At 38.6% G+C, this 26616-nt stretch overlaps 1 protein-coding gene across 3 annotated transcripts; it reads right to left on the reverse strand.

Annotated features, from left to right (window-relative positions):
• Positions 1–5096: 5096 nt before the first annotated feature.
• On the reverse strand, positions 5097–23281 carry LOC132059716 (actin-related protein 3-like). 3 transcript variants are annotated; one of them, XM_059452450.1, is made up of 9 exons: positions 22610–23279; positions 21666–22128; positions 8864–9010; positions 7449–7541; positions 7054–7173; positions 6432–6542; positions 6143–6268; positions 5943–6041; positions 5097–5787 (listed from the first exon to the last, which is right to left on the reverse strand). In XM_059452450.1, exons 1-9 carry the CDS (start codon positions 22657–22659, stop codon positions 5707–5709), a joined length of 1290 nt encoding a protein of 429 aa, XP_059308433.1. In that variant the 5' UTR covers positions 22660–23279; the 3' UTR covers positions 5097–5706. The 3 variants fall into 3 exon arrangements, with proteins under 3 accessions (XP_059308433.1, XP_059308434.1, XP_059308435.1); XM_059452451.1 differs by lacking the exon at positions 22610–23279 and adding an exon at positions 22236–22358; XM_059452452.1 differs by lacking the exon at positions 8864–9010 and having other exon boundaries at positions 22610–23281.
• Between the last annotated feature and the right edge of the window lie 3335 nt (positions 23282–26616).

A 26616-nucleotide genomic window follows, 5' to 3' on the forward strand; every position in this document is an offset into this window, starting at 1 on the left:
TTTTAAAAGTATGAATACAAAGCCGACTAACGGTACGTTTTACATCCGCCCCCTTTGTTATCGTAATTTTGACCCTTGGTAGGGCCGGATAAAAAAACCTTATCATGAGGGGTATGTAAGACAGAACCTCATGGTCGGGTATGATACTGCTACCATGAGTATAAATGTATGAAATGGAAGGTTCCCATTAGAAAGTGGGATAAGTAAACACGATGAACAATGCTAGTGGCATAAATGGCTTCATTATCTCTAGCCTCTCTATCTTATGTTATTTCTTACATTTCTATTATGATGTTGATCATACTTTACATACTCAGTACATTATTCATACTGACGTCCTTTTGTTTGTGGACGATGTGTCATGACCGCAGGTGGACAGGGAGATAGACTTGACCCATAGACCGGCCTTGTTCGGAACTGCATAGAGGAGCCCATTTGATTGAGGCTGCTGACTTTTAGGTATTATTCTTTTGTATATATGGGTATGGCGGGGTCTGTCCCGTCCTTATGATGAAGTTTCATACTCTTCTTAGGCTCAGAGACGCTCATGTATAGTAGATGTCTTTTAGCCTTGTCGGCTCATATTTTGTATATGATTTTGTTAGCCTCGCCGGCTTGCGTATATGGATATGGGCATAGTTATTGACGATGATATAAATGTGTCATTGCCCAATAAGATTAGTATTATTGATGTATAGAAATCATGAGTAGGCCATGTGGCTCACCTAGATATGGGTGGGTTAGCTCCAGGTGCCCATCATGGCCCTCCGGTTGGGTCGTGACAGTATGCCAATAATATAACCGAATCACAAATACCAACAGTGGGTACGACAACAATGTATCCGAAACCACAAATACCAACAATGGGCATGCCAATAATATAACCGAATCACAAATACCAACAGTGGATATGCCAACAATATCGTAATCTAGATGATAACAAAACTCAGTATTTATCAACAACTCATGGCGTCAAGCCGACACAATAGAAAAATCAATCACAACACAATAGGGTGGCTAGTCCCAACACACAACAGGTTAATCAAATCGATATATATTATTACCACTTCCCTAAATCAGCCTATTAGCTTAGAGCAAGAAATCTCACCCTACACTCACAATCATTCATCACAACTCAATCTAGAACTCAGTCACAATCGTTGGTGCATTTTATCCTTCCATTTATCAACTAGATTCACTATTGATGGCATAACACAAATAATCACATATTACGGGAATTCTCATCATTAGACACATAAAATAGGTATCACCCGCTACTCCCAAGTCACATAAAATCCACTAATATTTAAGAAACCACACCAAACATCCTAAAGTCCTACCAGTGCCCTGGCGAACACACAAATCACACAACAATACATCCTAAGATTCCATCCCAAATCTCCAATTCCTATACATGCATTCTTCGTTCCTTCTAATACACGAATATGGGAAACTAACCGGCGTCTACCGAAAAGGGAAGCAATAACCTACCTGGCAGCCGAATAGGTGCCATGAACCCACACGTTGCCTTTTCTTTCGAAGCGTCTCCAAATAATCAAACTCTATCACATATGAATTCTATGTAAGAAACCATGAATAATGATACCCATATTGGCTACTTTCTATTCGGGTTAAATTTCAACCCTTAATTTAGGAAAAACGTGTCTCAAGGGAAAAATGGGAATTTTATGACCAAAATACTAAATTTAATACTAAAAGGTCAAAACCCATTACTTTAATCATAGGAATACTCAATTAATTCTCAAAATCATCACTAATATGAAAACCCCCAAATTTGGGTCTAAGAACCCTAACTTTAATTCATGAAAATCAACTCTAGAATAGAAGATTAATGATTAACAAGTCTAGATATGACATTATCTAGCATAAACAACAATATTAACATCATTAATCACAGTATAGGAAGTAAATTCGTTTTTAGAACTCTTTCATGAAGAATCCCATAAACCCTCCTTTGATTCTAAGGATTCTATGGTTAGAATAAGGATTAGGAGATGAAGCTAACTGATTATGGAGCCAAGAACCTTATCTTAGTGGAGAAATAGGTAGAAAACCCTTCAGTTCGCCTCTCTAGCAGCTCTTAGAACGAAATGAGAGTAATGACTAAGTGTCTAGGGTTTTTATAAATATAAGGCACCTTTGCTAAAGTTACGCCGCTCCCGGCGGCAACGATCTGCATTACGGCGGTACCGGCCCAGCGGTATGCAAACCGCTACGGCGGTCCTGCACAAGATCTCACTACACCGCTGTAGCGGTCACCTCACCGCCTCAGCGGTGCCGCTACAGCGGTCCTGGTGCCACTGCGGCGGACACCAATAACCAGAAAACAGTTCAACTTTCACGAATTCAACTCCGAAATTTGATTACCATCCGAGACCCAAAACACACAAACAAAGTATGTAGATATACATAAAAATGCACTACGAACGTACTCGTGGCCTCGAAATTTTCAACGGAGGCTTCATTGACCAAGTCAACTCCCGACGGCCTAAATATCAATTTTCCAACCCAAGTCCCAAAACCTTATTCAGTGCGTTAGGAACCCGAGCCAAACCACCAATCAATCACAAATGGTCATCCGGACCTATCGGAATAGATGAATTTTCGAAAAAAGTCCGTTTACCCAAAAGTCAACTCCTGGTCAAATAGTTTTCGCTTAAAACCAAATTTTTCTAGAGAACATTCTAAAGCCCAAAACGATGCCTAGGAAGTCATGCCAACTATCTCCTCAGGTCCAAATAGTTCTAAAGAGACTCAGGAACGGTTCAACGAGAGCAAAAACGGAATAATCACGGTAACGACCAAAACGGGTCGTTACAAATTGTAATACCACAAATTCAAGGACTATTTTCTTTAGTTCTTAGCTGTAAAACGACGAACTCAAGGAAAAAATCCATACGTTCCAACTCCATGAACGATTCATGGAGTCCAAACCCGTATAAGTTCAAACTTCAAGAATGATTCATGGGTTCAAACTTTTCATAATTTAAATGTGAAAATTTTCTGGAATTTCAATACCCATGAACAATTGATGAAGTTCAAATCTTTATAAGTTTAAGCTGAACGATTCTTTATTGGGGAAATTTCATAAATGTACAATTTGCTCACTTACTTTGCAAAAAAATAGCCCAAAACTTACATTGCAAAGCTTTAACCCAAAAACACTTTTATACAGTACTATACACTTATATACAAAAGACAACTGCATAATGTATATAGGTGTTTAAAGGTGTATACATATTTATACGCATATATACATAAACACTCATATACAATATTATAACCACATATACACCCATATGCCCATATACAATATTATACAATATTATAACCCATATACAATATTATACAAAAACTAACTTTGTCTTCTTCCTTGGAGCCAAGCACCAAATCCATCCAAAAGGCCTCAAAAGCTACACCACGTCACCCTAAATTTCAGATTTAGGTTCCTCAATACGTACCCGATCTTTTGCAACAATACCCACTTAAAATGGAGTTTATTTATGGAAACCCAATTTCAAACTTTGAAGCTTCGAGCTTCAACAATGGCCGCCTATGGAGTTTCTGCTTCTTGTTCATGTTAAATCAACGGATAATATTTTTAGCTTCAAACAACAAATTCTATTAAAAAAATTCAAAATCCTCAAATCAAATTAAAGACAAATTCGAACTCTATAAATATCAAAATTGAGCTTTGTCATGTACTTGGCTTGTATTTAAAAAAATGAATTACTCCAAGTATTGTTGCTAATATTTGTGTATTTCATTAGAAAGTAAAGATTGAAATTAAATTGTATCTCTAATTATAAACTTTGATGTTGTGAATTATAATTATTGTACGATGCCCACATTATATTGAAAGAATAGTGATCTAGTTAATAGTTAAATGCAGTAAGAGAGAAATGCGGATTAGCTCTTCAATGCTTTGACTGGCTCATCCATTTTAATGTTGGAATTTGAATTTATGTTAATTAGTACTAATAGCTTAAAAAGATACTCCCTCCGTTTCAATTTATATGAACACATTTGATTGCGCGACATTTAAGAAAGAGAAAAGATTTTTGAAACTTGTGGTTCAAAATAAGCCTTGAAAATTTGTGTGTATTGTAAATCATTCATAAAGTGAATTTGTTTCAAAATTAGGAAAGAGGTCATTCATTTTGGCACGGACTAAAAAGAAAATAGGTTCAAATAAATTGAAACAGAGGGAGTAGTAATTTGTGTGATGGAAGAAGAAATAGGAAGAAGGAGGGAGTGGGTGGAGAGAGAGGGGGAGAAGGAGGGGGGAGTGGGTCATTTTTTGTAAGATTTAAAAAAATGGATCAATTTTGATAGTATTGTTGCCCTAATTAACATAGGGTGTAATTATCTCTTCTTTATTTAGTTTAGGGTAAAGAAAGAAGTGAAGAAGAATAAGAAGAAGAACATAGGTTTGCCGTGTTCAATTTAGGGATATTTGTGTCCAACTTCTTATGAAGTGGCTAGATGCAATAATTACTTCTGAAATGATGGCCAGTTCAACATCAGCAATCTGGGAAGTGGCCATCCAACGCACAAAATGTGTAACTACTAGCTTGGATTGAGATTAAAGCTAGACAATTTTTCCTTTAATAGCATAGACCAGACAAGCATTTTCTTTGCGTATCTTCAATTAGTACATTGAAAACTAATAAACTATTAATCCAACGGGGTCAGAAATTTGCTTTTTCCTAGATTATACAATATTTCTTAACAAGGACTGATGTGTCTGCTAAAGAGGGAGAGAAGGACGCTGTTTCTTCCAAGGTTATCTTTTTTTCAAAGAGAACACTTCCCATTGCTGTTTCTTCCAAGGTTATCTTTTTTTCAAAGAGAACACTTCCCATTCAATCAAATTGTCAAAACAATGATCAAATACACAAATACATTAATAAAGAAGACGGAGAAAACGAAAAACCTTTTATCAAACCTCTGTAACAACTAACAAAGCAATATTCCTTTTAGCTGTTTACGGAAAACCCAAACTGAAATTATTTTCATTTCATCAATACCTACCCAAGCTAAGAGTAATCACAATAAACGATTTACAAAAGCTGTGACCAAACAGATGCAGATTAAATTGCACCAGACAAAATAACTTGGATACAATACTATTCCTAGAAAAAGAAGGAAGGTCCAGCTGTAAACAAGATATACAGGTATAGCTTTAATGTTCAGAATGCATCTACAGAGAAAACAAACTTCTACATGATTCTTTGACATAGAGCACTAATACTACTCTAATCAGTCATTTAATCATTAAAAAAAAACCTGAATCTGTTTGAAGCTTATTATGCTGCTCTCTTACAAAAACTGGTAAATCCCTAGACTGAGCTGAACACACAGAAAATAACATTCAGCTCAGTAAATTTTCTCTAACTGATCTTTGAAACCATCTGCAAAATGGAAGTGCCAACCAATCCAGCCGATGAAAGCCTATTTCCTGCAACGCCAGAACTCATGCGCTGCTCATGGAGAAAAGAACAAGACCCATTCTGTTACAGGTCCATCCTACACTGCCTCCAATCGGTTAACATTAACTGAAGGCCCTGCAATGTAGGATTTCAGCTTGAAGCTGTGCACCAAGGACGGATGGATCGGGCTGTTAAGATGTGAACATCTTGACAATAAATGCCTTTACAATCATCAGTTTGAGTCTGTTCAATATCAATACATTCCCTTAAATACAGGGTTTGTCCGGCAAATGCTAGCTCCATATTCCTCATATTCTGCCTTTGTATGGCAAGCCTAACATAAAAAAAAATGATAATAAAAAAAAAAAAGAGATTTAGATTTTCCTGTTTGGACGCAATGCATAAACCAGTAAATATTTACAAGGATTAACTTCATTTGCAGTAATTAACTACAATCAGATAAAATAGAAACAAGAAGTATAAACATACCGCAAAAAATTCCGGAGTTGAAGCTAGTACAGAACCTCCAAACCAAACTGCATATCTCTGGATAGGATTACTGACCACATTCACTTCAACTGGATGTGCCTGAGTTTGAATTCCAGCAGTCAAGCATCATTGATATATCAGAGAAAATATTTATTCTTCCCCTAAAATTCAGGTGAGAAATGGAAGGGACGAACACTTACTTTGACATTTCCACCTAACCGAGTATCTGATGCAAGAATACGGTCATCCACAATCTTCTTGAGATCTCGCTGCAATCTTCTATGGAAGTCTTTGAACATGGTTGACCCTCCAGAGAGAACAATATTCTGAATTTCAACGAGTGCACAACATATCAAACTCACATCGAAAAGGGTATGGTGTTGTTGTTACATAGAAAAAGGGGTTCATACATTCAAGATACAAGGAACAGTTTTGTTGATCATAATAACTGAATCACTAAAGAACAGTTTGGCGGAATCACAAAATTACCTTATATAAAGCTCTTCTTGTGTCTATTGGCGCAGACTGAATACATTTGTCAATCACCTCAGGTAAAGGGGTCGTAAAATCACTACTATAAATCTCAGGACTGAAGAAAACCTGCGAACACAATTCATAAAGCCAACTTATGAATAAAGCATCTGAAGCTAATCACCATCAAAAAATTCCTATCTTATCCAGCTCTACGTTGATTTAGGTTCAAAGCTCCTTTTTCTTTTTCTTTTTCTTTTTTTTTTAATTTCTACCACACCCATAGTGGTTCCCAGACTATCGTCCAGCATGACTCGAGCATCAGACCAGTAAGCTGGGTCAAGAGGCGTTCCCTAAAAGTTAAATGAACATGGATGCTATCTTGATTTCTTCAATTAACTTGGGTATTTTCACTAAAAAATGGTTTAGCAAAAAAGCTACTCCATGCAGAAAAAGCAGAGCAGGGTTTGAGCTGTACGTGTCTGGACACTTCAGGAGAGATTTGGTAAAACATGAAGGAGACAATACCAATTCATTGACGCATCTTGTAACCTCTACTCCAGTAAGCTAACAAGCACATTGAAAGCAAAACTTTATAGCTTAAGAGATTCAAAACTTGAAGCTAGAGGATAAAGCAGACCTCAGGACCAAGAAATCGCTCATAGCCAACATCACATGAATAAGGTGCTCCTGTCTTCGGTTTTGTACCTCTCCAGTGCTTGATGTACTTCCCTGGTTCTTTATCATGCTTATTGAACTCCTGAAATCATTTTACAATAAGGACCTATTACAAGTAAAAATCAGTTGTAACCTCCAGCCTCAGATGCAAACAGAGATTCTGAGTTTAAATCATGGCATAATTAGCTTGCCCTAATTCACAAAAATGTCGAACAGACACTGAAGTTTGAGAACTAAATGGAAGAACAAGCGACACTGGATGGATTATCAGAAAAAACTTCAAACCTTTGTTTTATCAACTCTTTCAACTTATTCCTTTTTACTCCTTTTGCATATACTCATACAAATAGATAATACCTTCACAATGTCAGAACAAGTGTAGCAATGCATTTCCTTCACTTTTCGTGCTATTTCAAAGGAATCTTCTGCTGGAACATGTTCGCCCCTTTCCTGCATTGAATAATCAAAATAAGTTGTAATCTTTCGAAGCTTGATTAAACAATGAGATACCAGCTTAGAAACTGAGAGATATCACACACCCAACATGCTCATGTCTGAGTTGTGGCTACCCTACTAAGCAATCATTACTTTTAGATTTCCCACAGGTTATGGACATCTGGTACTAATTGATCTGAGCAATGGAGAATAAAACTTGTGCATGACAAGTCATTGGAGGAACAAAATCATTAATTATCTAATCTTAATTAACCTCCAGAATGTTTACTAAACAAAACTCATAAAATAATCTTCTTTAGGTGGCGCATGTACTAGAGAACAGTTAGTATTTGTTTCGTTTCTTTCCTTCTGTTTTTTGGGTTTGGGGGTGGGGTTGGAACGGGAGGGAACATGGATTGGTTTTGAGAAATTTGCTTTGTGAGTGTCTTAAGTATTTTTTTCGCTGTTTTCTGTTTTCAGGGGGGAACTGCTCTTGAAAAAATAAAAACTATAAATGCTTGTTTGATTTTGCTCACTTAATAATTAAGGCAAAACACAACACACCGAACAATAACAACAGCTGCCGTTTGTTTTGTTTCCTAAAATAAACAGGCATTAAGAAACTTAGCGATAGAAGTATTCAGAAGAAGATATTTTAGTTACAGAAAGGTCTTTATGCAATAGAAATGGATACTACAAATCTCGGGCACAATGCTTCGTACAACGATTTAAAAAGCAATCTTTCGGACCTAAATGTGGCACCCAATCTTGATTGTCCATAATGGTTGTGAATATCAGCAACCAGAAGCAAATAAAAAAAAAAGTAAAATATATATAACCCTACTGGATAATGATTGTGATCAAGATGCAAGGCATCAGTTCCATTTTCCAGTAAAGAATTTCACATGAGTCATTTGGTTTCAAAGGAGGTCCAAGGCAAGAAAAGGGGAGGACAAAAACTATGACCAGTTCCGTCCCAATGTAATATGAAATAGTTGAAACTAGGTATTGCTACTACGAGTATACTCATTTGAACCAGAGGAATGTGTGCTAGAGGAGATGGTTCCTCATTCTATCAAATAAAGAATCTGAGTACTTGTAAAGGTTATATATACAGTCGATTCCTACGTCTTCATCTTAGGAAAGTAGGGACTTCAAAGGATTTCTAGTACCAATAACATTGAGACACAAAATTCAGGATATCACAAACCTATGTGATTCATCCGACCCCGATAAATCAATAACAGTCGAGGGAAAGTAGTGAACATGCATATTTCTATTCAACCATTTTTATGGAAGTGTTGTACTAAAGTCATAAAGAAACAAGAACTACATACCTTCATGAGCTGCTGAACGAAGAGAGTAACATCTTTCCCAGCAACGGGAATTGACTTAATGCTGCTCCCAATAACATAACCCTCAGCAACAGGTACAACATGGGTAGCACCATCTCCAATATCCACTACGACTCCAGTCATCTCACACTAAAGAAATAGTGTATAAAAATTACAAGATATGTCAAATTGTGACACCACTATGAAGTTCAGTTTCTAGAACAATGGAACAATGGTATGCAAGTCACTTATGATCACAAAGAAGACAATGGAAACACAGTATATTATCTCAAGCAAGTAATGAACATACTAAAGGTTGACACGCAACAGAGTAGTCTCCGAATAGCTCAAAGTTATTTTCCCATTTTCCACTAGAAAAGAAAAGAATGAAGATATTTTCCTTGACATGAGAAAGATACCAGTTCATGCCATTGACAAAAGACATTATAGCTATTCTGTTTGACATACTTGGGAGTGCATAGAGGAATAGATGAACCTAAACCAGGATGACTCTTTCAGTATGAGGAAATTGATGATTACTGAAACTTCATCTTGAATGGTGGTCCCCGACAGCCGGTTGCTGCAATCATCGAAAAAACTCAACTTGGATAAGAGCAGTAGGCCACCCGCTGCATTTTTGGATGGAGAAGATGTTCAAAACCATCGGAAATCAATGTGGAGGATGGCTGGAAAAAGAGGAAGAGATCTCTCTGAAAAATCATTTGAAATGGGCAAGATTGAGAGTCAAAGGTGATTGGGGGTGGAGTTCCGAAAGAGGTTAAGATAGTCGATAATGGTCTTATCTTTTTTATTCCGATCTGGTGTGAATCAAAAAAAAAAAGGGTGGTCGCCGGAGAAGAAGAGAGTTCGCTGGACAAAGACCTCTGGTCAAAGAAACCCAAAACAGAGAAAATCAGCGGTTTTAACGCTGACAAAATGAAGCATAAGCACGTGGACATTGTGACACAAGCGTTCTGTTCTAATACAGCTGGCGTGGGCCCAGCGACATGTGCAGTAGAGGGGGGGATATCTGGTAAATTTTTTGGGCTGGGTCCGGCCCAAAAGGATATCTCTGTGGGCAATTCGCAGAATTGCCCTTCTTTTGGGGTGGTCTTTAAATTTTGCCCCTCATATTTGAAATGTTTAAATTTTGCTTTTCGCTTAACACTCCATGTGATTCAAGGGTTCAACCCACGCTAACAATCAAAATTTAAAAAATTCGCAATGCAGTTTAAATTTCGCTTACGCCAATTAAAGATACACTTGTTAAGGAATTACACATTTTACGCTTGACCAAGATACTCATGCCTTATGGGCAGCATTGGTATAGCATGTCGTCCCACAATTTTGATAATTCCTTCACAAAGTTACGCCGCTGGGGCATACTTTTAATGGGTAACTTTTACGCCGACCAAGATAATCTCGCTGAAGGAATTAATGTGTTATGCCGATCAGGTGATACTTACGCTGGCAGCCCATAAGGCATAAGTATGCCGGTCCCAGATAATCTTGATAATTCCTTCACAAAGTTGGCGCCGCGGGGGCATACTTTTAACGGGGCACTGGCGCTCGGACCCGCATACCCTCGCGGGAATTATCGTTACGCCCACCAAAAGATACTACCGCATAACTTTGTGAAGGAATCAAAGTTACGCCGATTAAGATACTTATGCCAAGTCCGCTAATAAAGCATAAGTATACGCCGGTCCGTGATAACTTTCGATAATTCCTTAACAAAAGTATGCGGATCCAAGATAGCGAAATTTAAACTCGCCTTGCGAATTTTTTTTTTTAAAATTTTGACGGCGCGTGGGTTCGAACTGAACCTATGGGTGTTAGCCGAAGGGCAAATTTTAAAGATTTCAAATATGAGGGGCAAAATTTAAAGACCACCCCAAACGAAGGGCACTCCGCGCAAAAAAATGTATCTCTGTTAAAAGAACAAAGGAAAATTTACTTGTCATAGCTACTTCTAAGACCTATTTATGAATAATAACTACCTTTAATTTTATTTATTGTTCATAACTAAAATATTTTCTTAAATTACACATTATAACTAGTGTCCTGTATTTCACAAGTTTCACTTTTAAATTGGTTTTCTCTCACCTCTCAAATTTATTTCTCCCTCACCCTTCTCTTTCTCTCTCTCTGTTCCCACTCCTGCCCCCAGATCTGTCAGATCTATTTCCCTTGCCTGATTCCTTCAAATATGTCAAGTTACTTCATGGGAAAATTGTTCAAGATTGTGACAGTGGAAGTGTCGAATGACAAGAACTAGTAACGGAGAACTCTTCGATGGCATAGAGCACATAATCTCTGCAATCCTCGTCGAATTTCTGAAGAATAACACTAAAGAGCTCGTACCCCTTCTCGATTTAGTTATGGAGGCAACTCTTCACTGTTGATGTTACTATAAATCAGATTCCTTTGAAACTTTTAAGTTTCTCTGATTTACAAATTTCTGAAGAAAAGGAGTGACGTTTTGGTTTGTTCTTTACTTTTTCGACACAGCCACTTCTCCTCCGCGGTGGCAGCGGTGGTTCACCGGTGGTTAAACGCATACTCCACCTCCGATGAGAGTTGTGGAGCTTCATGCTCACCAAGTGTTTGATAAAATGCTTCAGTATATTTCGTTATATTTCAATGTATTTCTAATTTATGAAACAATTTTTTGATATATTTCATTGTATTCCATTGTATATATGCATACTACAATTTTATATTTCTTAAACAATCAATCATATTTCATTGTATTCCAGTGTATATTTTTCTGTATTTGGAAGTATTTCTAAAAGTTTGGAATGGAGTAATTTGGAGAGAAAAACGTGGGTTATTATGAAACTTGTGATTATGCGTGATACATGGTTGATTTAATTTGACTTACCATTTAAAATGAAAGAAGAGAACCTGTTCCATAGATACAGCCTATTTTGACTCTGCCAGATTTTGTATTTCAGTGTATTTCAAAAATGCGAACTCAACCGAACTTTGTATTTTCGTGTATTTCCCTGTATTTCAAAAACGCGAAATACAACAGAAATATAACAAAAACTAGCTACGATTTGTAAATATAGAAAAGTAGCTATAAATTGTTAGAAGCTGTTAAAAGGTAGCTGTTTATGTAAGTTTCCCAAGAACAAAAGGGGCAGGAAGAAAAAAAGGCCCCATTTTATTTACTGAGGCCCAACTCATTAACTGTCAACTAAATATTGTCACGTGCAATACGCAGTCAGATCCTACGCTATTGGAAATAGAAGCAAACATTACAGAGTCTGTCTTCTTCGACAGCAATTCTGGAGAACTATCCTCAAGAATCCCAGAAGAAGTTCAGCCAACAATTATAATGAAAAGCACTTGTACAGAAGAAGGGGAGGATTTTGAAGATGCAGTGACAAATATAGAAGAGGGAGGAGCACAAAGATTGATGCAGACCAACAAGACACGCAATTAGTCGATTGTATCGATGATGCAGCATGGAACATTCAGGATGCCGAGCCTCTGAATTCTCGATGTTTAGAGGAGGAAAGTGATGGGGAGATGGATGCATCAACATGGGTCAATCAAATTATAATCAGTTTAAGCAAGAAGTTCGGGGTTGAATTTGAGGGCCACAAAAAGGAAGCTTTTGCTCTGTTTAAGAAGATAGATAGCAAGAGACAATCAATGAATAAAGAAGCAGACACAAAGGTCATGGAAACTCCCAAAATCAAAGGTTTACAAGAATTAAAAGGACTGGCAATAGGCATGAAATTTCAAAACACAGGGGCTAGAACTAGGGGGGAAGGAAATTCTATGAGGTTATGATGAATGTCAAAATAATATCATGGAATGTGAGGGGATTAAATTGCAGAGACAAAAGGAGGGTGATAAATAGTTTAGTTCAAGAATGGAGAACAGACGTCCTTTGTTTGCAAGAAACTAAACTAGAAGGTGACATTGGGGATTTAGTTAAACAGATGTGGGGAAACAGGGGAGTCATATATGGGCAATTGGAGGCAAGTGGCACTAGGGGAGGCATGTTGATGTTGTGGGATAACAAAAGTTGGGAAGGGGAAGTACTGGAAATTGGTTCTTACACTTTGACTTGTTGCTTCAAGTCAAGAACCAGTGATTTCAGCTGGCACATGACAGGGGTATATGCACCAAATTGTAACCTGGAAAGACAAGAAGTGTGGTGGGAAATAGGGGCTGTTAGAAGCTTGTTTACAGGGCCATGGGTGATAGAGGGTGATTTCAATATTGTCAGGTATGCTTCAGAGAAGAAGAATTGCTCTAGAACCTCTATTTACATGAATGAATTCTCGGATCTTATTGAGGATATGGAGCTGATGGATCCTCAACTAGAAGGGGGGAGTTACACTTGGACTAGAGGGAACAACTTGGAAGCTTCTTCCAGAATTGACAGAATCATGTACTCCACTGAGTGGGGGAAATGTTCAATAATGTGAAGCAAGAGATGCTCCCCAGAATCTGTTCTGACCACACCACTTGTTCTTAAAAGTGGCAGCTGGGAACACACAGTCTTATTTCAAATTTGAAGGATGGTGGTTGGAAACTGAAGGCTTCAATGAAAAAGTTAACGATTGGCGGCTTCTTTTGAGTTTGTGGGAAGGCCTGATTACATTTTAGCAACCAACCTAAAAGCTCTGAAGGCCATATTGAAAGACTGGAGCTCAAGTACACATGGGAACCTGGAGAAGAACAAAATCTGATATTGAAAGGCTGGAGCTCAAGTACATATGGGAAACTGGAGAAGAATAAAAATCTGATATTGAGCAAAATTGCAGATTTTGACAGCATCCAACAGAGCAGAGTCATTAACTGAAGAAGAGGCAATCCAGAAAGCTAATCTTTTCCTGGATTTTGAAGATTATGCCAAAAAGGAAGAGATAGCATGGAGGCAAAGATCAAGAACTTTGTTGATTAAGCAAGGTGATAAGAACACAAAGTTCTTTCAGAGAATTGCTAATGCCCACAAGAGGAATAATCACATTGATAAGCTGATGGTGGAAGGAGAAGAAATTGTGGAGTCAGAGGACATCAAAAGGGAAATTACTTCCTTTTATCAGAAGTTGTACTCTGAATCTGAGAATTGGAGATCTTATTACAACATCAACCAGTGTCCTACTATCAATATAGAGGAGCAGCAGGAGTTGCAGAAACCTTTCGAGGAGAAAGAGGTTTTGGATGGTCTCAAGGCATGTGCAGTGGATAAAGCACCAGGTCCAGATGGATATATCATGGGTTTTTTTTGTCAAGTGTTGGGAGGTTCTGAAGGATGATGTGATGGCAACTATGCAAAACTTTCACTCTCAGGAAGTTTTTGAGAAGAGCTTCAATGCAACTTATATAGCTCTCATTCCAAAAAAAAGTGGAGCTAAGGAACTGAGAGATTTCAGACCTATCAGCTTAATTGGGAGTATATATAAATTGATATCCAAGATCCTCACAGAAAGACTGAAGAAAGTGATGCACAAACTAGTAGATACACAACAAATGGCTTTCTAGAGAGGGAGACAAATCACTGATGCTGTTCTCATTGCCAATGAGTGAATAGATTCCAGAATGAAAGACAAAACACCAGGCATCATGTGCAAACTGGATATTAAGAAGGCATATGATCATGTGGAATTTCTTGTTTGGAATTATGCAGAAGATGGGGTTTGGAGGGAAATGGATCAGATGGATGAAATTTTGTATTAGCACTGTTAGGTTCTCTGTTTTGATAAATGGTTCACCTGAAGGTTTTTTTCCTTCTCAAAGAGGCTTGAGACAAGGTGATCCATTATCACCTTTCTTGTTCATTCTGGTGATGGAGGGACTGAATAATATGGTGAAAACTGCCCACAATAATGGGTGGATACGGGGTTTCAATGTAGCAAAGGATGTGAATGAGAGAGTGGAAGTAACACCTCTTCAGTATGCAGATGATACTCTTATCTTCTGTGATGCAGAGGATAGTCGGTTGAAGTATTTGAGGATTATTCTTATCCTCTTTGAAGCCACTTCAGGTCTTCACGTTAACCGGAGAAAAAGCTTGATTTTTCCAATTAACGAGGTGGCTAGGATTCAACAATTGGCTGGAACTTTAGAAGGAGAGATAAGTAAGATTCCAACTGTTTATTTGGGAATGCCTTTGGGAGCCAAAAGCAAATCTAAAGATGTAAGGAATAGTGTGCTGGAAAGATGTGAGAAAATATTGACCAGATGGAAATCTCAATATTTGTCTCTGGGTGGTGGATTGGTTCTGATCAACTCTGTGTTAGATGTTATACCAACATACCTGATGTCACTATTTCCTCTTCCCGTCAATGTGGAGGAAAGAATTGATGCTCTTAGGAGGAATTTTCTGTGGCATGGAAACAAGGAGAAAAAAGGTAATAATTTGGTCAACTGGGAAACCTTAATCTTGGACAAAAAGTATGGAGGTCTAGGTATCAAAAACCTGAGAAAGCAGAATACAAGTCTTCTGATGAAATGGATTTGGAGACTTCCTAAGGAGAACAAACTTTATGGGGCACTGTGATTCAAGCCAAGTATGAAAAGGATGGTTTTTGGAAGACAAAAGAAGTGAATACTCCATATGGTACTAGTTTGTGGAGATCAATCAGAAACTTGTGGCATGGTTTTTTTGAAACAACAAGCTTTAATGTGAAAGATGGCAGGAGGATTTTGTTCTGGGAAGATAATTGGTTAGGGAATGGTCGTCTCAAACAACTGTTCCCTGACATTTATATCTTGAATCAGCAGCGGGAATCGACTCTACATGAAGTATGGTCTACTCAAGGATGGAACTTGACATATAGAAGATTAATGCCAAGATTGGGAGATGGAAAGATTGGCCAATTTTTATGGCATTCTTGACCAGTGCAAGGGGTTGCAAGAAGGAGAAGACACCTTGAGATGGAAATGCTACAGTAAAGGTGTTTTTACTGTAAGCTCTGCCTATAAGGACATGAATCAGATGGGATCTCAGATCAGTTTCTTACCATGGAAGCTTATCTGGAAAGTCAAAATTCCTTACAAATTGACTGTTTTCACTTGGCTGGTTGTGAAAGAAGCTGTTCTTACTCAGGAGATCTCCAGAAGAGGGGCACAGATCTTTGCTCAAGATGCTATTTTTGTGAACAAAATGCAGAGACAATTAACCATCTGTTTCTTCATTGTAAAGTGGTTAGCCAGCTCTGGAATCTGTTTATCAGCTTCAGAGGAGTAAAAGGGAAGTGGCAACACAAACAAAGACAGATGGAGAATCGTCCCAGCAGTTATATGGTGGACCATTTGGAAGGAGAGGAATGCCAGGTGTTTTGAAGGCAATAGTAGCTCGTTGCAAAGGATCAAAATGAATTGCATTCTAAGTTTTTGTTATTGGTGCAGTTCTGAGTATATAGATGGCGTTGTTTCTATTGTAGACATCCTAGGAGTCTTATAAGATGAAATAGGATTTAGAGATTGTCTTTGTTTTTACTCTTTTGGAGATAGATTCAATGCTGTAAATTTTTGGATGCCAGCACTTTGTGCTGATGATTAATATACACTGTCTGTTACCTTGTCCGAAAAAAAAAAAAAATGATGATTAATGGCGCCATTACAATCAGAATGCTACCTTATGTGACTAATTTCTCCGAAATGCAATTTCTGGTTCTCTAGAAGACTCCAATCTGTTTGTAGGCTTGTCACATTCCCTGAATATACGCACTTTTGGAAAAGGTAAAAGGCATATGCACAGGCCACACTATAGTACAGTGCAGCTGAGACTAGCCAGCTGACAAACTGCTTGGCCTTACTTCCTTTACCCAACTTCATATTTGGTGGTGGCAAGTATTTCACTTCATTCTTTTGCATAGGATGGATGTGGCTCGCATGTTTATCTATCCTTCAGGCCACGTAGAGGCTCTATTGGCACACCGTGGCAGATGTATATGTCATGAGGGTAGAATCAATGTTTGATCCCTTGTTGGGACAAGTTCACTTACAATGAGGCCGTTGAGCCATTATTTGCCCGAGTCATTAAGCGTCATATTTAAAAATGTGTAATGGTAAGGGACCGCAAGGTGCCCAATGCAAGTGTTTGATGATACAACGATAACCGTATCCCTTATGTGTTTGAATATAGTTAATGGATACGAGATAGTTGGTTGCTCGGTACAGGGTTTAAGGCATCGGATGTCGATCAAGCCACCCCTAGATTTGGGGCGTAACATCTAACCTCTCAACTTTTTCACGGGGGATCAAACTGTGTCATCTAAGAGGAAATATGTATTTCCTATTTTTCTCCAACACTTCACTCCTACATCACCTTTACCGCACTTCCAAACTACCACTAGAGTCAAGGTGTCCTTTCCTAGTTGAAGTAAGCCAGTTCGACCTAGTAACCTCTACTCAGACCAACAAAGAAGAAAAGCAGAGAAACACAAAAAATACAGCTACCTAATAAATTCTTGAGACATGCCAAACCAACTAATACAGCAACAGAACTTTCCAAACACCACAATCTCCTAGTCCAACCATCTACCATTATTTAATCCAAGAGAAAAAGGAACTAACGGGAAATAGAAAAGGGAGAGGGGGATATCAAGAAGGGCAACTCAACTCGAGATGCAAGATAAGCTTGCTAGGGCTTTCATACAATGATTACTTTGACAGTGGCCTTCAAGGATTCATTTATTATTCTTGCTAAGTTGATTTGGAGTTCTAATATGACATAATTGTGGAATTTTTTCTCTCTACATTTGATAGAATCAGTAGTTCTATTGATTGAAAGGGAAACTTCCCGCAGACGAGATTTCTATAAAAAGTAAAGAATCTTTGTAAAAGAAACCAAGCATCAATACTAATTGCAATATAGTGGGAAGCTTTCTCTTTGCATGCAGTTTTTGTCTAAAACAATGACAGCATCTATTTGAAAAAGTAAAGATTATGATTGGAAAAATTTCCGGATGACTTTTTATCCACCTATTCTTGTTAAAAGTGAGTTCAATACCCTCTTGAAGAAACAAAATCAATTTTGTGACGGACAGTGTTCTACACACTCCGCCATGTCAGAGGCTCATCATATGCCATTTATTTTTTCACTTCTTTCTCCTTTTTTTTCTCCTTTTTTCCTTTTTCTTAAAACTAATCACAACTTCTTTTTCCACTTCATCTCCCACGTCAGATAATAGGAGTTTCACGGTTGCTCAAAAACTTCATCGGTGAACCCCTCAACCTTCAATATTTCGCTTTTATTTCTCTTATCTCTCCCTCCCTCTTCCCATATTCTAAAACTTTCTCCATTTCTGCTTCATCTCCCTTTCACCCTCTAGCTTCCCCTTTCTCCCTCTCAAAATGTAAAATACACTTTATCGTTAAAGATCTTATGTAGCTCTAAATCCTAAGTATTTAGAAAAACTGAGCCTCCATTTTTTGTGCTTTGAAAATCTGTAACGAGTTTTTATGGTTGTCTGCGGGTAGAGTTTTACTTGCATCTTCCTCAACTGAAATTGGTGAGCTTTATGGTGGGAAAGCTTTACCGTTGAAAAAGAATTTTATCTGACAGGGGTTGGCTTGAAAATTTTCAAAAGAAGTGCACACACACCATTAGCGTATTTCAAGGCAAATTATTTTAATAGTGAACATCATTTTTTGGATAATGCTCCAAACAAAAGCCGTGACGTCATAGCTGCCAATGTTTGCTCTAACTTTAGGACATCACTAACATCAATAGATTTTAGTCAAGCCCTAGAAGAAGCCCACCGGCCAAGTCCAATGAGGCCCACGAAGAACAGATTTTAGTCAAGCCCTAGAAGACTTAACTCACGATCAACTTGATAAATTTATAAGGAATCTAATTGAAGCAATCTTTTATTTTTTATCTAGGACCTAGAATTTGAGTAGTAATCCTTATAGTTGCTTGTTTGACTAGTAATCCTCAGGTTGCTTATTTACTAGTAATACTTGTGGTTGCTTGTTTGACTAGTAAATAGTAATCATTTCAGCTGCTTGTTTGACTAATATTCTTTAAGTATGATTAGCATTATATTCCTTTTGGTTGCTACCCATCAAAAGAATAGGCATAATATCTTAGGACCCCCTTGAACTTGACACCTTTTATTCGGTGTACACCTAAACTCTCATTAGTGCTAGTTACTCCCTTATACTTGGCTATTTGGTAGCTTTCACCCTCCTAGACGCTGACATGGCAAAGAGAGTGGATAAACTCTCTTGTAGGTGCGTGAGGTTGATGAAAATCGATAAATCAGTTTCCAAGTGAAGTATTTTCCAACGGGTAATTGTCACAGTCATATACAATGGTTAATTTGTTCCACTTGTGTACTTTTGCTTACTTTTTTTTAATGTACCACACATATATTACCTCAACTTGCTATTTTTCTTACTTATCTTTAGATGCCCTGACTATTTATTTCAACTAAAAGTTTTTATGGCGAATTCTATAAAAAATATTCTAGAACTCCATTATTTTTATAAAAATAATTTTAGCCAAAATGATGAATTTTTAACTGTGTATTCCTTTTTATTTTATCTTTAGATGCAATGATGATTTGTTTCAACTATGTATTTCTTCATTTTCGGGCCACATATGTAAAAAGAAATTTGGGTGAAGCTCCATTATATGTAGCCAAATAAAAAGCTATCCTAAATAATGGGATTTGCCTTCTGGGTTGAGCTCGTCGCACAGGGCTTGCCTAGTGCGGGTTATCTCTCCTGTGTGGTTTGCGAGCTATTGCACAGGAGCTGGGTTTACCCTGTGCGCACCCGAAGGGTAGCGGCTGCGGGTTCCCATGTCATCAAAAAAAAAAAATAATGGAGTTCCAAACATATTTTTACAAATTTCTGCCTGAAGATATGACCCAAAAAATTAATGAATTTAGAAAGGTATATATTTTATTATTAAGAATGTCACATGGACAAAAATATCCACGTGGCAACAAGTGCATCACACCTCCTTGGACTGAGGATGTCCAAGGTGAAAGCTACCGAATAGCCAAGTATAAGGGGGTAATTAAGACCAAAGATGGTTTAGGTGTGCACTCAATAAAAGGTGTCACGTTCAGGAGGGTGCCAAAGTGTTATGCCAAAAAGTATTCCCTTTTTGGTTGTTCGTATCACCAAAACTCCTTTAGAAAAGATGATTTAAATTGTACTCCTTCTAATGCTGAGGACTCAATTTAGTTAACTTGTTTGAGTAGAACTCTTTTAGGACTAAATTAAGTGCACTAGCTTCCTATAAATAGTCTTGTACTAGGCAAGTTTTTGCAAGAGATTTGGAAGTAATAAACTTGAGTTTAGAGGCTTGGTTGCCCTTTATGCGTTCTTAAAGCCTTACTCTTTTGTCTTGCAAGTGATAGATCCTTGAGGGAAAAGATAGTCTTTTATGTTCTTGACATCTTTGGTTCTTGATTGTTACTCTATCAAAATTGAGCCATTTTTGTACGCCATATTGTCCATAGGTAATTAGTTAAGGGTCAAGATCCTATCTTAACTCGTATCCTCCATGTTGAAGTTCTTGAAAGTATTCGTGAAACTTCTTGTTTTGTCCTTTAATTTCTCGGAATGCCCCTTACACTTTCTAATCTTTATATTTTACCTTATCAAGAAAAACAATTAACCTTCCAACTAAAAACTCTTCTTCTCATTCATCTCCATCCTTCATCTTTCTTTTTCATTTTTGGTCCTTTCTTGACCCTCTTGCCAAACAGCTCAAAGCTCCAGCCAAACACCATCACACCAGCCACATATCCTCATGTAGCTCCATTTTTTTTTTACCTTCCTCCTTTCTTCTCCTCCACCACATAAACTCTTTCCTCTCAATCCCTTTATTATATTTTCTTCCTCTTCATCATTTTAGTAATCTTCTTTTTGCCTCCTTAGGGCCTTGTTTGTTCGTTTTCTCCAAAATTGACCAATCTACCCCTAAAATAGCATATGCAACTCATCTTTTCAAAGTTCCCATCAAAATTTTCCTTCCAGTCTCGACAAAGGCGTTAAGGTGCTGCCCACTTAACAATTGGATAGTTTAAGTTCAGTGAAATCCCCCCACCAAAAAAAAAGTGCACACACACGGTTAGCATATTTCAAGGCAGATTACCTTATAAGGGAGTAGGTTACATACACAGTTCAGAGCCTTGACACCCCCCCCCCCGCCCCCCCCCACAAAAAAAAAAACCCCAAGGCAACAAGGATATCACTAACATCAATATTCCAAACAGAAGCCGTGACATCATAGCTGCCAATGTTTGCTCTAATTTTATACCACCAACCCAAAATTGCAATTGTACAAGAGAGAGGCACCCTTTTTTCCTACTCCACACTCTCATAACTTAGGCAACAATCTGAATTTCAGAAACATAACAAGCTTTCCACTAAGCACGTCAATTTGTTCAATCTTAATCTTTTTATGAACGGAAGTAACATCACTGAAGTTAGTCCTAATATTGCCAAAAAGTAAAGCAATAATGGACTATTGAAAAATCCAAGCTATCACTTATTACACAATTATTTTTCTCTTAACGCTCTAGCCAAAACAAAGCTAAAAGTTTGTTGAACAAGGTTTACAAAATTGGATCATTAGATCATAAAAATATACAACAACAACAACATACCCAATGTAATCCCACAAGTGGACTCTATGGATGGGTAGGATGTACGCAGACCTTACCCTACCTTTGTGGGGATAGAGAGGTTGTTTCTGATAGATCCTCGGTTCAGATCATAAAAATATCAATACCAGAAAATATCCAACACCATATATCATCAAAATTGTCAAAACAACGCGCAACAAAGTTCTTAAAGATAGACAACCAACCTTAGATGCTGTGTACCCAGCTGCCAAAGCAAGAACCGGCTGCACAGCTATATAAAGCCCCGGAACATTAAATGTCTCAAACATAATTTCACCCGTATATTCTCGGTTCTCTGGTGCAGTCATAGGGCTTTCAGTCAACAAAAAATAATGATCCTCAGGGTCACACCTCAGGTAATTAAATATACATTGCTGCCAAAACCGCTCCATCGAATCCCAATTATCAACTTGTCCATGTTTAATAGGATAACTAAGATTATAAGTACTACTAGATTTAGATCTACTCAAACCCTCTTCACCAATAAAGAAATCAAGATCAGCCATAACACCTGCACTATGCTGAGCTAACCAGTTGTTGCTCTTAGTTAAAGCTCGAGGTTGATTGACAAATGATTCATTAGAAGCAACAACTGTAGGCAGTATAAATGATGGCTCAACATTCCCAGCAAAACCCATTTTTGTATACCTGAAAATTAGAGAAAAAAAAAAAAAAAAAAAAAAAAAATAAACTTTCCAAACCAAGAATGTATTTGAGGCATTTTATCAAACAGGTGGAGTGCAATGTTACAATACCCGGTTCCATTGAAGATAAATGAAAACTTTTAGAAATCAAAAATCTATTTGAGGCATTTTATGGAACATGTGGATGGTGTAATGTATAATACCCAATTCCAGTAAGACAAAAAAACAAACTTTTGTAATCAAAAATGTCATTGAAGAATTCTATCAAACAGATGGATGGGAATGTAAAATACCCAGTTCCATTGAAAATAAGAAAGAAAAAAAAACTTTTAGAACAAATGTCACTGTGGCATTTTATCAAACAGGTTGATGGTAATGTACAATACCCAGTTCCACTGAAAATAAGAGGGGAAAAAAAAAAACTTTTGGTATCAAGAATGTTTTTGATGAATTTGATCAAACAGGTGGAGTGCAGTGTAAAATACCCGGTTCCATTGTCAATAACTACAGCTGGGCGAGAAGTAGAAGGGTCCATAAGCGTTGAATTTGTTGTGATGGATCTGTGGTTGAGATCCAAAGATGGGTTTAAAGGGGTTAATCATTTCATTGAAGGTTTCAATTCATCCATTTGATCAAAGTGATCATAATCTAGTACTATGAGATTTTGTTGTTGTTGAATTTTGTCTTTTTTTGGGGTTGAATTTGGATTCCTTTCTTAGCAATCAAACAAATTGTTTCTTGTTGGTCTTTCTTGGTTGTTGCTTGGCTTTACTTTGTTCCATTGGCAGGTGGGTCTTTAATATATATATATTCGATGTTGACTGCGATATGGACATATGGTAAACTACTACGGTCGGGACGGGTGTCCAATCTAGAAAATGAGCTAAGGTAAATATGTGCCCCAAGACAAATGGCCAAACGTACACAAGAGAACCCCGAAGCTTAATACTTGTCCTCGATCAGAGTTCCACAGCAAATCGAGCTCCACAATAGGAATGAACGTTGGTACCACCGTAACGTCCCTTCTTTCGTACTTTTGGGTTGAAAAGTCTAATTTTGGCTTGTATAAGAATAAATTCGGAAAGAAGGAAGGGTATCACATCTTTGAGACTTGTAACCCCAACCCTTTTTCTCTCTCAACTCCTTCCTCAAGAACACAATATTGCTTTGAATATTACACGATTATGTTGCTTCAATTTTTGTTATTGTTATTTCATTAAGTTTGTGGCTTTGCATATCTTAGTGACCTTTGGAGTTTCAAGGATCGAATACAGCCCACTTGTCCTTAAACCCTATCAAACCGAAAATTTAACTGATATTCCCTTAATTCATTTCTAAAACGGTTGGCGCGTTACCCGTAGGGATAGACGGTTACAAGTGTTGTCCGATTTGTTACCGAAACTCTCATAAAGGCCCTCGAGTTTTTTATTAGCTAAACCCTAGCGATGGTTGAACCAAGCAGCGGTACACCCAGGGACGATGTTCCCAACCAAATACCGGATCACAGGTGGTTTGACCAGTGAGACACGCTCAAAGCTACCAACACACTGATGCGTGACTTACGCAGGAAGCGACTAGGAGTTGGATAAGGAAGAAAAACGAGAAGAGGCAGTGCACACCTCATCAAAAACTCGCGGAAAGCTTGCCAGAAAGGGGCTCTCCCTCGATCACTCAAAGGAAAGCAATAGAACTTACTACGTGGAACGTTATCCCAGGAAAAAAAAGCAGCGACTCCACTCAAAGGTGGATGGAATGTATAGGGAAGAGGAATCCTCCACCGAGAAAGCATTAGCTACTATCTTGGCATCACAGAGCGGGATGACGGAACACTTGGAGAAAATTGTAAACGCCCGAGGATAGCCCCTCGTCAAACACCCTTCTAATGGTGAGGAAGCGATCAGAGCACCTATAAAGATATCACAGGTGTCCCTCCGGAGCTGGCCACCCACAAGCTAAGCATAAACTCGGATTGTCCACCTATAAAGTAAAAAAGACACCCGGTGTCAGCAGAACAAAATTAGTTCGTCAAACAGGAAGTAGCTCGACTCTTAAAGATAGGAGCAGTCCGAATGGTAAAGTACCTGGACTGGCTGGCTGACGTGGTGGTTATTCCTAAAAAGTCCGATAGTTTTCAAATGTGTCTAGATCTCAAAGATCTATAAAAGGCATGTTCAAGGGACTTGTACCCCATGCCACGCCTCGATAAAACTATCGACGCTATGGACAGGCATGAGTTGCTTAACTTCCTGGCATTTTCTCAGGGTTCGATCAAATTTGGTTGGACCCGGCAGACCAGGAAAATACTTCATTCATAACGGAGCATGGGACTTATTGTTATAATGTCATACCATTTAGTTTGAAAAATGCGAGGACATCCTGTCATAGACTGACTAAGCAAATGTTCCGACATCAGTTGGGTCATTCCGTGGAAGTTTATTTAGATGACATAATTGTTAAGTCCCTGGAAATAGAGAAACACTTAAAGCATTTGCAGGTGACGTTTGATATCCTCCGTCGATACAATCCGAAGCTAAATCCGAAAATATGTGCCTTTGGAGTAGGTTCCAGAAAGTTTCTCGGGTTCCTGGTGTCCTACAGAGAGATCGAGGCGCTAACCAAAACCACGTCGGTGTAATTGCACCGAGCAACACCGACATCCTCGAGAATGCCGCAGTCGTTGGTGACGGGAAGAATAGTTTCTCTAGGGTAGTTCATATCGAGGTCCTCAGAGTGCTGCCATAAGTTTTTTAGCGTGCTGAAAAAGATGAAGGACTTCGAGTGGACTCCGGATTGCCAGTAACCCTAAAGGATCTGAAGAGATATCTACCCAACCCACCATTACTGGTCTACCTGGCGGTGTCATAAATAGAGGTAAGTGCAGTTTTGGTTCGAGAGGAGAAAGTTTCACAATCCCCTATTTATTATATTAGCAAGGCTTTGTCGGAGGTTAAAGCCTGGTACCCGCATCTTGAAAAGTTGGCCCTGGCCCTGGTGGTCGTAGCCCAACAACTAGACCATAGTTTCAGTGCCATCCAGTATGTGTGGGGACTATTTTCCCTCTGAGGAAAATCCTGCACAAACTTGAGTTCTCGGCCGACTGGCTAACTGGTCGACCAAAATATGGGTATGACATAACTTACCGACCCCAGACTGCTATCAAGTTGCAAGCACTGGCCAACTTCGTGGTTGCCTACAGTCTGGGTATGATGCCCGCGCCAAGAAGGAAGCGATCCAGACGTCTGAGGTTGCCTCCGGGGAATGGGTCCTGTACTTGAACGGGGCTGCAAATTAAAAAAGAATGGGGCTAAGGATTGTCTTGATCACACCGTCAGGGGCAATAGTTAGGCAAGCCGTGCGATTTTTATCTTTGACTAACAATGAGGCCGAGTATGAGGCTGCGATTGTAGGTTTAGAATTGGCTCGTGGACTCAGAGCCGAAGACGTGGAGTTAAAAAGCTACTCCCAGCTAATCGTCAACCTGATCCTCGGTCACTACGAAGCCAAAGGGGAGCGAATGCTATGATACTTAAACAGGATCATGACTCTACTATCTCATTTCAAAAAGTGGAAGGCCACACAAATACCTCGCGGAATGAACACAGAAGTCGATGCACTTGCAAACCTGAGCTCATCAACCAAGGCGACTGAATCAGGGTTGGACTCCATAGTTCATCTCTTATATTTCGTCTTGGATTGCAACTTGAATAAAGTAAACTCTATGAGTTTAACTTGGGAATAGCGCAGTGACATCATGAATGACTTTGCGAAACGGACCTTCTATGATAGCAAGCGGACGGGCCTTAAACATTAAGGTCGCGCGGTCATACACGTAGAGGAGTTGTACGGACAATCCCTGAAAGCTCGACCCCGGTCAATGCTTAGGACCCGGCGGTCTCGTGTTGCGGGAGGTGCACGAAGGTAGCTGCTGGAACCATTTTGGATACAAGTAGTAAGAAAGTTAGTAAGGGTTGGATACTATTGGTATAGGATGGACGATGATGCCAAGGCCTTCGTCCGAAAGTGCGACAAATGTCAGCGGCATTCCCCTATTGTTCATCAATCTGCAGAGCTCTTCCATTCGGTGGTGGTGCCTTGGCCTTTCTTGAAGTGAGGGATAGACAATGTCGGGCCATTATCGGAGGAACCAAGGAAAGTGAGGTTCCTGTTAGTGTTAACAGACTATTTTTTAAAATGGGTGGAAGCAAAAACGTACAAAAAGATCGGGGAGAAAGAGGTAATAGACTTCATTTGGGATCATATTGTGTGTCGGCTTGGAGCTCCAAAAGAAATTACATGTGATAATGGTCCTCAGTTTGTTGAATTGAAGATCACTAAGCTCCTGGATAGGTTGAGGACCAAACGGATAGCTTCATCACCATATCATCCATACACAAACGGACATGCGGAATTGACTAACATCACCATATCATCCATACGCAAACGGACATGCGGAATTGACTAATAAGATCCTGATCTAAAACATTAAGAAAAA

The sequence above is a fragment of the Lycium ferocissimum genome, chromosome 6 (genome assembly GCF_029784015.1).
Source record: "Lycium ferocissimum isolate CSIRO_LF1 chromosome 6, AGI_CSIRO_Lferr_CH_V1, whole genome shotgun sequence".
Taxonomy (NCBI): Eukaryota; Viridiplantae; Streptophyta; class Magnoliopsida; order Solanales; family Solanaceae; genus Lycium; species Lycium ferocissimum.

Excerpts from the sequence above, each read along its gene's own strand:
- LOC132059716 (XM_059452450.1), bottom strand. The coding sequence starts at position 22,659 with ATGGACCCTTCTACTTCTCGCCCAGCTGTAGTTATTGACAATGGAACC. Across the intron at positions 6,543-7,053 it reads AGCGATTTCTTGGTCCTGAG|GTTTTCTTCAGTCCTGAGAT; the intron begins GTCTGCTTTATC and ends TTGTGTTCGCAG. Across the intron at positions 5,788-5,942 it reads CAACTCCGGAATTTTTTGCG|GCTTGCCATACAAAGGCAGA; the intron begins GTATGTTTATAC and ends TTTTTATGTTAG.